We start from the raw sequence: 13,876 nt of genomic DNA on the forward strand, positions 1-13,876 counted from the left end.
AGGGCTCTTTTATGGAAAAGAGGGAGGAAGAAATCCCAAGAACTTGAAGAAGAAGGCCCCTTGATTTCTTTGACATTAGGGAGTAGATGCCAGATGAGAGAGGGAGGGAGCAATCACATTTTCATGTCTTGCCCATTTAGTCCTGCATGTGTACAGTAAACCTATAGGTGCATGAAATGTTCCTCGTTTTCAGGGGAAATCGGTACTTAACATTGTCCACTAAAATAGTCTACTCCGTACTGCAGGGACAGGGAACCTGTGGCCCACTAAAGGTTTGACATCTATCAGCCACAGTCAACATGGCCAATGGACATGCTCAGGGATTATGGGAGTTGTAGTTCAACAACATCCCTGTGTGGAATATATGTCCAATCCCTGCTGTAGCGAATAAATCTTTTATAACTGCCATCCAAAAGTTACTAGCATGAGCCAATGAGGACTTTGGAAGACGAGGTTTTTTGTGCTTCAGAGAATCCTTCTAGTCATAAAGAAAAGTATAGAAAATCCCATTGTTCATCTTCTCCTTTCATCATACATTTTCCTCTAGCTGCCCTCTATGAAAACCACCATGAAGACCCACTTTATAGGCATCATAACAGAATCAGAACTTTGTTCATATTCTTTTACTTGGTGAATACATGCTGTTAAGCACAGAGTCCTTTAATTGTCCATGTACATTCTGGAGAATCAAATGCCCAGAGCCCTTTATGATCTCTGACACATTTGTCACCTTGGTTATCCTAACACACACACCCCAAAGTATGTATTGTTTTAGTCATCTGTGCCTAAATAGTAGTCAGTTTAAATCTGGTTCAAATGTCTTTCAGTACAACAAAATCTGCCACTTTTTTCTACCTCAATTCTTTCCTTTTCTTCAAAATAATCGAATACTTTGTTCTTCAATTCTGTTCCTCGGGAACATAAAATGACTGTTCCCTCAAGTACAGCATACTGTGGCCTCACTCACTCTAGCAGAGGGCTCATCACTTGTATTGCTCTTCCTAGCTAAATTTAATGTTGGAGTTGTCCATAGAAAGTCAAGTGCCTGGAACTCCAAAGGATGGCTACCCAAGTGTGTTGCGTGTCTAGTTTTTGTTCTTTTTCTTTGAAGGTGACCAGAAACCATGCACTGCCTTTTATGGTCTCCTTGAGACATTTTGATTATCATATTTCACTGAAGAAGAACTTAAAAGACACTAATATGGTTATTTTTTCGATGCAGCAGTCACAGGAAAGAGGCTATATTCCTATACCCATTTTCCTGGAAGTCAGCCCAACCTAACTCAATGGTACTTACATCTGAGTAGGCATGTATAGGATTATGTTGTTAGTCTGTATGCTGGTGGAGTACTTTTAAAGTGCTGGTAAGAGCACCCAAATGGTCCCAGAGGTGACATATGAAAATCTCAGGTCACCTCATGAATGGAACATGGAGATCTGGGAAGTAGCAGTTTGAGCATTTGGATTCCGAACCTGTTGTGTGGACATAAGTGATCAGATCCAAGACCTTTTTGTAGCTTGTTTGGGTTTTATCCAAAGTCGCATTCACAGGCCTACCAAGTTGCTCTCCTTAATAACTACAAACCCTGCTGCAAACCCATGCAAGCTGTCACAGTTTTTGCTTTAACTGTTATGGCTTCCAGGTGGAGGACAAGTGTAGAAACTTCTCATCTCAATACTTTGTCTTGATTAGATCAGCAAAGGGGAGGGCTTGATCAGCTGAAGTTTTGTGATGGTATTAGAGAACACATGAAAACACATGCTTCTCCCTATAGCCATCACTTGTCTGGCCACATTATGAGATGTCCTGGGTTTCCCCTTAGTCTTTAAGCTGCTTCTTGTGCTACCAGGTAATCTTCTATAATACTATTACTATGGAATAATAATTAGATGATCACTCTCATATCTCCATGCACACACAAAGGCCCCATGGGAGAGAACTTCAGATCCTACCAGAACTATGAATGTTGAGTTACTTTTGTTCTCTGTAGCCATGTCTGCTAGGGCACCAGTGTATATTTCCATGGACACATATTTAACAAATGTATCTTTGGGAGAATTAGCAATGCTATTCTTTGGATCATTACTGGAGATGACTGCATGCACACAGACAAAATTGTATTGGCTTTGATAACCGTGCTTAATTTGGGAGAATTTAGCACAGACCAGTTTTCGTGTGCTTACTTCACAGAGCCAGCAATAATCACATCATAGCTGCAATTCTAGTATTTATTTCTAAATAAAGTTTTAAGAGTGATCATGCCTAGAGGAACAAAAGCAGCTTCATGGCTTGAAAAGCCATCACAGAAACACACAGGGGAAAGGGTTAATAATGCATTCACAGGAACCCCACCAATGAGTTGTCTGCACCATATACTTAATTCCTGTTATGGAGCTAGATGAGAGAGACTAAAGGCCTAATATGAGTTATTTGCTATAGGAAAGGGGGGAATTTCACACAAAGTAGTATTTTTCCTGTCTCACAAGAGCCAGATTATAGCAAAACTGGGAAAATGCAGGAGATAGAGAAAAATAGCAAAGTTGAGGCACAGTAGTTACCTGTCCTGGTACAGAAGAATACAAGGGTGATGCCAACTTTGCATTTCAGGACTTCTAGCTGCAACAGGCATGGGGCCCTATCACAACTGGGGCAAAACATTTTGTAATCCATCTCCAGGACACTCTTGCTCTCACTTCTGAGAACTTACTGTAAGGTCTAAGTCTACTAACACCCTCACTGAAAGGTGCTACTTGGGTTTCTTAGGAAATGCAAAAGGATACTTGAATTAGTTAGGGTGGAGCATGTTGTCATCTTTGAACCATTTATTCCCAATGGGAGATAACTGGGTGAACTGGGGGTATTGCTTGCATTAGATGTAGTGCTGGATTCTAGAATTAATTGGGGCAATATGATTTCTGCTTGTGACTGTCATGTGTTGTGATTGTTGCTGACTCACAGTATAGGGGCATTCCCTCTAAACCACAGTGATGATCTTGCTGCTCAGAGCAAAACCAAATTACGCACACAGTCTAGGGGGAATATCCAGAGTACCAGCTGAGCCAAGCTCCTCGGTAACACTTGCTTTTTTTGCTGCTTCAGTTTACCATCCCTGAGCACATGGGTGCAAATGGCAAGACTGCTATTGTATAGCTATGGCTTTAAAACCATTTTTGTTCATAAACATTATATCTTACTTTGGCTTTCATGTTGGAGTTTAATAAAACAACCACCAATCAACAGCATTTCTTTTAACAAATTTAAACAAGAACCTCCTTGGGATGCCCTAGGGATATTTCAAAGTTGACTAATAATCTGGTTTTTGCTCTTATTGTCAAGAATCTGTTTGCTACTTCATTCATACTCTGAGAGAGAGTAAAAGCATCACTATCCACTTATATTGACATGAGTGTCAAGCCTGGGATTTGACTTAGACTGGAATGTGATGTCTGGGGCAGTTCCTTGATTCCTAAAAGTCCCAGGTTTCATTTTGTGATGGGCTGCTGCTGCTTCTTTTTGAAAATAAGTTTCTAGCCCATAGGGTTCTGCAGCTATATTTTAGAATATGCAGTCATCCGAATCCCTTGTGGACTCAGGGATGCTCTGATGTGCACACAGAGCTCTCCTCCCGCCCCGCTACTTGACAGTGAAAAAGATGCAGCTCCATACCCGTTTTCCATGTGCAGATCTCCCATTCCATTGAATTGAACTGGGAAATCCATATGTGCTGAAGCTCCAAGTGTGCATTGCAGTGCCAATGGGGTTCTGAAAAAGTACAAGTAACTGCCAACAGCCCTTCTGTACTCTGCAAGTTTTCTAGCCTTTGCAACCAACCACCCTATAAGCCTTCTTCCCTAAATTCCACATGTGCCCATTTATTGTTTTACAGAAAAATAAGTACATGTACAGATGTGCATAGTTCTATTTACATAACTTATACTGAGAGCAGAATACAAATTCTCTTGATACAAATCAGTGCATATCCTGCCTTGCTGCAGAATTTGGACAATTCAGCGCTATGTTGTATAGGTTCTGCTTGCTGCCCACTGAGATACTTTTCACTGAAATACTGTTATCTGTGTTGGATTTGAAAGGACTGGGAGCAGTGCGAGTGGGCATGAGTATCTGGCAGGTTATGTCATTGTCACAGATCTGTAACATGGATGTTAGTCTCTCTAACAGTCTGTAGGAGTAACAGTTATTTCTAATTATTGTTTGCTCAGGGTAAATGACTTTGATAGCATTTTGCTTTGAAAGGGTGGGTTTGACATTCTCAGTGATCCTTGTTGATGGATCAAAGTTTTTTTTTGGGGGGGTGGAGTTCAGTTTCCTCAGTCAAATTAGCCAGAGGTTTAGATAGAACAGATTTATTTTTCTCTATTTATTTGGGATATGAGATCCTTTGTGGTCTCATTCCTCAGAGCTACAGTTGACTTTATTAAGATGCCAAGTGAGAAAGATTCAGTCGGCTTGTACATACAGAAACAATTAATCACAACTTACAAGCTGCTGTGCACATTAGAGGGACGAGGGGAAGAGAATCAACATAGGTTTGTAAAGATGATTCATAGAAAACTGAGCTGTCCTTGTTCACAATCTTTGGCTCGTATCACATGGCAGCCATCCAGGTGGAATGTTCTAAAGACCTTACAGTAAATGATGTTCTGACCAACATTCCATTTTACTTCTGAGTTTAACAACAAAAACCATTCATCTTTGGCAGTGATTGAGGAAAATATATCTCTGTTTGGGTGAGTGCTGAAACCATAAAAGTCAATAGGACATGGAAGGATTTAGATGTCTGACTTTCCTGGCAGCTGCCACTTATATGAGGGTCCCAAGAAAGCTCTGTTTTGAGGAGAGTCTTTCTGAGATACATCAGTAGTGTATTGTCTTCCATATTTATTATATAAATCTTGTGCGTGTTTACTCCAAAGGAAGTCTCACTGTATTAAATGGAGCCAAATGCAAGGTAGCGAGCATTGGATTGCAGTCTTAGACAGAGATGTAGTCATCTGGGGTAAGACCCCTTACTTTTTGGGGTCCCCACAGGGTTCCTATGTCTCCAGTGTTGTATGAACCAATCAGCAAGAAGAGGGAGTATGTTACGGGAGAAGAACTTTCCTTGTCCTTTCCTGCTGACTGAAGTCAATCAGAGCAAAAGGAGGTGAGTGAGCCACTGAGGAGACTCTTCTCAGTAGCTAACACGCGCTCCTTTCATGCTGATTGCCTACTAGGGACATGTGGTGTGAGAAAGCATGTGCAGAAAGGACTGAGGAGTGTGAAGATGACAACTGAGAGCAAGAAAGGGAGGGAAGAAGTGTAGCGATGATGGGGAGCAGCATGGCTATCATGAAGGGACCCTGGACTTTTGGATTTGCCACTACACTATTGATCTTAGTGCTACAATGTATATTTCCTTACAGCCACATACCAATGCACAGTTATACACACTTATATTCTGTTGAAATCACAGGGGCATAAGTTGTCAGTCGCTGTATGCTGGATAGTTGCTATATTGTTTTAATGGGATTTATTATATTGTGTGTTTTAAATATGGATGTTTATCATTTTTATACTAATAAAACCACTTAAAAACATTAAGCAATATAATAATAATAATAATAATAATAATAATAATAATGGTCTGTGTGCTCAGGTCAGTCTCATGTACTGCACTGATGTACAACATTAAAGCATACTATCAAATATATTATTTGGCTGGTCTCACATATATGAATCTGAGAACTGAATCTCACAATTTTGTTAGTGTGTACAGAATTTTGAAATGCTGAAAATGTTCCTGCTTGGGGTGTGAGCGATTGTGTGATGATGATAACAATGCTATTGATATCTATGACAATTTATTTCTTTTGTGGGTGTGCTGGCAATTATTTTTGTCCACAGATGAGCTGTTTTCTTAGGTATGTTATTCTCAAGCTGTTACCGGAAGATTTTTTGAAGGGGGCAGTAGATCCTAAGGTTCCCTTCCTGTCATAGAAAGAACTTTCTCCACTGGAGGAAGAAAATCTTTGGATTCAACCGTGGGGTTGTCCCCAATTCATAATGTTGATGGATTGCTCATCCCTGAGGAGTTCTAATAGACTTAGTTTGTTCATATTTTTGTGAAGGCCTAATAGTGTCCACATTTTGTGTTGCTGACCAAAGTCAAATCAGACTTGCCTTACTTTTAAAAACAGATGGGTGGGGGAATGCCTCCAGAGCTAGCAAAAACAATATTTTTAAAACCCTAATCAGAGAGAGATTGTTTTATGGGAGAGGGAGCATTACAAGGTATTGCATTGTTTTGCATACCCACTTTGTGAAATGAAATTGCTATGAAGGGGCTGGAATGACCATTTAGACACGACTTGCTAGCTTTCCGTCTCCATGGTTAATAAAGTAATTAGGTCAGAGTAAGTTTCTTGGTGTCCGTGCCCTACTGACATAGTACTATCCATAACGTGTCAGGTTAAGACAGCAATCCTAAGCTCCTGGAGAAGGCAGGATGCCATTTATACTTTGTATGCCAGGATGTCATGGAATTTCTTCTATGCGATCAGAGAAGGAGGCTGGTCACCCACCAAAGGCTGCCTCGTTGCCGTGACAGAAAGCTCCACCGTCATGGTAGCTCTGCCCTCAGTGCTCTGGGGGCAGTAGGAGATGAAAAAGGGTATGTTCTGGATGAAGCAAGGGAGGCTTTGGAATGCCCCCCCCCAATCAGCCACAAAACAACACCAGTCCTGGAGATGACATAGTTAATTCCCCTGCCTACATTGTGGTCAATAGGAAATACTTTTAATAAAAAATCAACTGCAGTGGCAGGGGTGGGGAAGAGGGAACTGCTCCGCCTTCATCTTTTGTGCAAGCTAGCACAAACCTGGCAGGGCTTAGGAAGTGATAGATCCTCTACCCTGGACTCTCTCCCACACCTTCCCCAACCTCCAAAGGATTGCTCTGGCCAAGATGGTGACTGTACCTGCAGATCATCACTTTTGGTTACTCTTAGCATTATAAACAGCTATATTGCTCTGATGCTGTGAAGGCTAAGAGCATGAATGAATGACATTATCTACACATTAAAAGCTATGGATCTGAGCATGGATGAGAGAGGCCGTGGCTCAGTGGTGGAACTCGTAATATCTGTTATGAGTTCAACGGCTCAGCATCTTCAATAGCAAGAGAATGGGAAACATCTCTGCGTGAGGATTCCAGAGAGCTTTGTGTGGTACCTAGTGCCAAAATTGGGCGGTTTGGCTTATTAGCCAAGCAAGGTGGCCATTCTCTCAACTGGATTTTAATCAGACCTGTTCCCACTGATGCCCTTGCTAGATTTTATTGCAAGTCGATCCTTTTATTCCAGCTATATAGTTTGCGATAACAGTGCAATAATTTGTGAGTCACCTGACCCCGGCTTAGGGTAGAGACACACTTCCTGTTGTGCTGGTTCCAGTGCATCTCCACCTCTGTTTTCTGAAAACAGGGACACCCAATGCTAGTCAAACTCTGCCCCTTTTAACTCTAAAACCTGATCGGAGCAGCACCAGTGGGTCTTTTTTAAATTCAGCTTCAGACAGATTTCGCAACTGATTGGTAGATCAGCCTGTGTCCCCTCTAGGTGTGGCCAGTGGAAACACTTTGCTGTAGGCTCAGGCAGAGACAGTGGTTGGCTCAACACTTGGCTGTGAGCAGTCTTGAAAGGTCTGAGGTCAGCAGTGGGGAAGGGAGGTGTGGCCAGCCAAGGGCAGAGTCACTTCAAAATGCAGCCAGAAAAGCCATTCTTGTTGCTTTTGAAGCAACTAGTGTGCCCACAGCCTTCCTTTATTCACAGGGTCTGTTGCCTTAATTGAATATCCTCAGAATATTACCTATCCTGAAATATTTAGATATATCTAATGACTTTCTAAGCAATCAAATGCTAGGATTTAAGTAACCAGCCTTTGTTGTCATGTTTGTTTCCTTTAACTCTTTTGTTTCTTTATTCCCTTCCTACAGGTGAGCGACCATTCCCTTGCACATGGCCAGATTGCCTTAAAAAGTTCTCCCGCTCTGATGAGCTAACACGGCACTACCGAACCCACACTGGGGAGAAGCAGTTCCGATGTCCACTATGTGAGAAGAGGTTCATGAGGAGCGACCACCTGACAAAGCATGCTCGTCGCCACACTGAGTTCCATCCCAGCATGATCAAGCGTTCTAAAAAGGCCAGCTCTGCCTCCTTTTGAATGACAGACTACAACGGGGGGGGGGGGATAGAGAACCATTGTCAAAAAAGGCATAACTTATCAGCACAAATACGTCCGCCACTGTACAGTAATATTCCCCTACTTGCATTTTGAAAGCACATGTAGCTGGAAGTTTAAAGAGTATCATATTGTCCAGTCCACCCTGCTATGCTACCAACAACAGTCTTAAATCAGTGGCTGCTGGCTGGGAGTGGGGAGTGGGGCAGGGTGGGGATCAGCAGAAATAATGCAACTTTTTTGTAGTTTAAAGAATTGACACTGGTGTATATATGTCTGACTGGTGGTTTGACCTGTGACACCACAGTAGTGATTCCAAGCTCTTTGTGATTGCTGTGTCATGGACATGTTTTGTTGACTAATGTAATGCTGCTTGTATTTAAACAAAAAAAAAGACAAAAAAAGTTTAGTAAAACCACTTTCCAACTCACGTAAGTATTTCTCAAGTAAAAAAACAAAACTCCATAGCACATGTTTAGAAGAAGATTCACTTCTCTCAATGATTCATCTTTCCTATTCAAGACTGTTAAGAAAAAAACCATTACATCTGTTGTTCACATTAGCTGATTGTTATACAAAAAAAGAAGCTGAAATTTATATTGAAGAAGACCTGTTCCATATAAGCAAGTCTTTTTAAAAAGAACTAGCTACACTTTTGAATATAAGCTGCTCTTTTTTCCAGTGAAACCATGCATACAAACCAATTACTAAGCAAAAAGGAAAACGAGATATAAGCTTGTATCACACGTTTTGTGGCTCTGTTATTCACTTGCCATTGGAGGGGGGGGGAAGAGGCATCGTAAAGAATGTAGCAGAAGTTTGAGACCATTGCAATTTCCCCTTCTTTCGGCTGTTCCTAGACTTTCGTCTGAAAACTATATACCGTACTGTACTATACAAATACCACTAACAGTGCTTTATTCTGCTGTGTTTCGTTGGAATGGATGCATAATAGCAGCTACCATCTTTATAAGCTATCACTTTTGTAAAGGTTTTTTTCCTTAAGACTCTCTCTCTCAAAGGTGCATTCTCATCATCCACTTGCCAGATTCCTCTCAGCCAATGGAAACTATGTGCATTTCTGGAGGGAACAGATCTCTCTTGTACCCCCTCCTTACACAATATTCTCTGTACTAATGGAGACAACTAATACTTGGTTTTTTGTTTTTTTTAAAAAACCGCTTTCCAAGAGACTTCTGCCTTTTCATAAATTGCAGCTGTTGTACAGAGTATGGTAAGAAAACTGAAACAACAACGAGGTAATTAAGTCAACTTCCACAGGAGCTATGTCAAAATATTTCTTATGACATGAACTTTGCCACTATGTATGTACCTTGGAATCTTACCCTGTGTGTCAGGCTTGATACATTGAATGAAATGGCAATATTTCATCTGTTAATGCTATGGCGTGCTCTTTGAAAACAGGAGCAAAAGTATCATTGGGAGAACCCTCTTGCAATTAGCCAAGCAGTCATCTTTGTTCTTGTTAAAAGCATGAACCTTGCAAAGGTTGTTTATCGTGGATTTTCCCTCCCCCATCTCTTGTAATGGTGGAGAATTATGTTTACAGACTTCCCCGCTACCCAGAAATATCCTACTGGTTCTATGTTCTTTACTCCTCCTTTGCAAGAAGGGAGGAGAGGTGCAACTGTCCTATGTAGGGCTTAATTTATCCCCGCGGTAACCACACTGAATCTAGTGGGTTATCCCAGGATCAATTTGCCCCATCTTTGTAAAGAATCTGTACATACAACTCTTGTAAAATACACCTGCAATGACAGAATCTTTCACCTGATAAAAACCTAGCTTCCTAGAAAAAATAAAAATAAAACAACATCTCAGAGAGTAGAGTATTCTACAATCGTCTGTGGCTTCCAGCACTTAGAACTCAGTATGCATCTAGCATTTTTACCAGTGTGGTTCATTATAAAATCTGTCTATGCGAAGAGAATGGCTTCTAAATAAAGGTGTTAGGGGCACTGAACAATCTATGGGATTTCAAAAGCAAAAAGGGATGAGTTTTCTTCAATGAAGACATGTCAGGAAACCAAGCACACTTTCTACCTCCGTTTCAGCTTTTTGAAACATTTGTTTTATGATAAACCAAAATTAATTTCTGGTGTCCAAAATAAATCGTAGGGACGTTTGTTCTTCCTTATAAAAATAGGTAGCCTGGCTATTTCTATCGCTGTAGTGTAAAAAGTATTCTGCTTTTCCAGTACTGTTAATGCTGCCTTGTTTGATTGGGGTGAAGATCATGTGATAGGCCAGCAACTCACAAAACTGAATTGTTCCAATCAACCTCCCCTTCTATCCAAGACCAATTCTTAAGAGCATAAGCTCTAGTGTTAGTCCTACTAATTCAACAGTTGCTAGAACTATACTGTTGCCCAGATGTAGGACAAGTGCAGTATTAGCTCAACAGTGCCTGGATGCTGAATGCTGTTATTTCACCTTTACTATAAGGCAAGCCACAGGCACATGAACGATCCCTCTTTGACAAGTAATCAGGTCAGTTAGGGACATGAGAAACTGCAGTGTGGCGGCATAGTGGTTAGGGCACTTGCTTACTTTCCTAATAGGTGTGGGTTCATTGCCTGATCTTGCAATACATGGTCATCTCCAGCCCACCAGGGAGACTATAATCTGGTTCCTTGGTTTGGAAAGTTCATGGTGGCTGGGCAGTGTGCTCCCCACGTTACTGCCATGTCTAGGTTATGGAAATGGCTTTGCCTTAACCACACCACACCATGCAGCTTCAAATGATACACTTGCTGTGCCCTAAAATGTCATTATGCACAGCTTGTAGGCAAAATATATTTTAAAACAAAACCAACATGTGAATTGTTCCTTTCATTCTTAAAAACATTCTGAGGTGGTAAGCCTACCATGGAATGTATAATCTTATGTTTAGGTTTGTTCTCTTAATAGATCTTCCATCTACAAATGTATTCCTAAAACAGCAACCATTTAGCATTCAAATTTGTGATACTCTTAATCGTCCCTGTAGTGAGGTGTGCATGACCACTCTGCTTATTGGGGGCGAGGGGGTGTTGTGGTGTGGCAACTAATTTGTGGTGAGTAGGTTGTCTAACGTTTAGGTGAAAAGCTTTGTATGCCATCACCACCTCCGCTGCCTGCACTTGTGTGTGTTGAGCAGTGACAAGCAATGTTTCAGATACTGCTAACCTTAAACAAGTCAGACAACCCCTTCACCACAAACAGCCATCATGACTGGATTGGTGGGTAGTAGAAGTGCAGTTGCCACTACCATGGCAAACAGGAGCATGTTCTTGGGTCACAGATTGACACTGGACTGCTTCCCATGTTACTTTTAGCAGATATGGGTGTGCATAATAGGGTCTTGAAAGGGCTGAGTGACATGTTTTGTGGCAAACCCAGAGCTGGGGAACTTTGATGCCACTTCTTTGCTGCAAGTGACTCAAGAGAGGGAAGGATGATTTGCAGTGGAGAAATTATAGACATCTCCTTAACCCTTCTACCACTTTCTTTCCCCTAAATAAAGTGGAGGAAAGCAGATAGGGTGGATTAGAGAGCAAATCAGATAGGGTTGGACACATGCATTTCTGCAGCCTCTTCCCTGCAAATTATTCCCTTTCCCTACTACTCTGAGCAGAGAAGTGATGGCAAGGGTTTCTAGCCCTGTGATTGCAGACAAATATATTTATAGACCCAAATACACATAAGAATGTGTTGTGGAGAAAGGTAACTTAACATGCTCATGTCCCAGAAAAGGCATGTACAGGCCAAATCTCCAGTGCAATCTTCAATCTACTCTGAGAAGTAGCAGTCTGTTTCTTTGGCTGTGGTTTTCAAACACACTTGAAAGTGAGTTTCAATGAAATCAGTGGGACTTGCTTTCAAATAAATATGCGTACTATAGGGTGTAAGTCATGCTTCTTAGGAGTCTTCCAAAAGTAACATCAGAAGCTATCCAAAGTTTACTAGCCACTAACAAAGTCAAATAAAAAATAGGAAAAGTTTGTCTCTCTTGGTGTAAAAGCAAGTGGTGAATTTCAAGTGCAAACTTTACAATGCAGTGAAATCAGTTGTTACCAGTTTTTAACAAAAGGGAGTTTGGGAAGAGACTATTGCAGGTGTTGAGAAGAAAGAAAAAGAAAGAAAAAGATCAAGGTTTCTGAGAACAAATTTGCCACGTTACTCTGGAAATTCTTAAGAGTGCTGACGTGAAGACGGCTCCTCTCCTCAGTTCAGAAAGACCATCCTAGAGAAGCCATGGCTTTAAACTATAGCTATACAATATCTTTTGTGAACAATTTTGATGACCTCTATACAGGTCTCTTTTCTGTTTGCCGATGGACTTAGCCCAGTATGCACCAGATTGGACATACTCTTCAAATGCTGTTTTACTACAGGTTAACAATCTGTAACACTGTAAAATACCAACCTTTACAAGTTTAATTCATTTTATTTTTGTACAGTATTCGTATCCTTTCTAAGTTATTTTCCTGTCCTGTTTTTGTAAATCACATGAAATTGTAAAAAATAAAAAGTAGACATAGGTGTTTTTGTACATATGTATATAAATTGTCCAATAATAAAAATAAACATAAAATAGAAATATGTTGCTTGGAATGATTTGTGTCCATGTGTGATTGCACAATATTTATCGTGGATGATGATTGCTGCTGCAAGAAACAACTATAGATGTTCCTGAAAGAGATGGTCTATTATCCTGAGATGGACAAAATTAAAACATTTTTTAAAAAATTAATGACAGAATCATAAAAAATATTATTGAAGTTACATAAAAGCAGATTAAAATAGCTAAAAACTGAAAAACAGATGCAGGATCAAAACAAATGCCAGATAAGATCACAATTAAAACTATTCAGCATAAAAAGCACAGTCTGATAAAAACCACTACTGATATTTGTATTTATTATTACATTCCATCTTTCCTAAGTCATATAAGGAATTTAAAGTTTATGACGGGTAATCGAATGTGGTACCCTCCAGATGTTTTAAACTCCAACTACTACCAGCCCCGGCCAGCGTGGTTAGGAATGATGGCAGTTGAAGTCCAGCAACATGTAGAGGGCCCCATATTGGCTAACCCAGGTGTTTTGATTCCTGCCTGGAAGCCTATAGGAAGTCAGGGTGCACACATATGCATCTCTTTAAAAAAAAAAAAAGAGGGCACAGCTTTGCATATTCTGTTTGTACAGATGCAAATTTAGAAATAATTACTGTAATTTAAATAGAAATACATCTCACCATAGCGGAGTAGACTGACCTGGTGACCTGTGTGGCTGCAGACTGTGGGTGGGCAACTTCAGACCCCTTTCTTACAGTTTAAATTGGACTGGACTGGACAGCCCTTCAAATAGAGGATGGTCCTCTGTCAAGTGGACATAGTGGCTCTACAAAAGTCAGTAGAGTACTTTCAACATTGGTTGTTGTGCGATACATTCCTGACAATGAGTTTTAGTCAATAGCCAAGCAGTCACAGTTTGCACCACCTGAAGCTTCTGGTCCTGAATAGTCTTCAAAGGGAACCCTGCATAAAGTCAATCTGGATTTTACAAGAGCATGGACCACTGGGACTAGGCTTTCTGTCTCAGCTAGTGGATTGTGACTTGGTGGCACATAA

The 13,876-nt window shown here is 40.7% G+C and overlaps 1 protein-coding gene across 1 annotated transcript in view; it reads left to right on the forward strand.

Moving 5' to 3' along the window:
- The window catches only part of KLF9 (KLF transcription factor 9), a 30,940-nt gene extending 18,096 nt beyond the window's left edge, over positions 1-12,844 (forward strand). Inside the window, exon 2 of the mRNA XM_061628180.1 lies at positions 7,994-12,844. Within this exon, the coding sequence (XP_061484164.1) occupies positions 7,994-8,223 (230 nt within the window). The 3' untranslated portion in view covers positions 8,224-12,844. The remainder of the gene's footprint in view (positions 1-7,993) is intronic.
- Positions 12,845-13,876: the final 1,032 nt, after the last annotated feature.

Source organism: Rhineura floridana, chromosome 1 (assembly GCF_030035675.1).
Source record: "Rhineura floridana isolate rRhiFlo1 chromosome 1, rRhiFlo1.hap2, whole genome shotgun sequence".
NCBI classification, from domain to species: domain Eukaryota; kingdom Metazoa; phylum Chordata; class Lepidosauria; order Squamata; family Rhineuridae; genus Rhineura; species Rhineura floridana.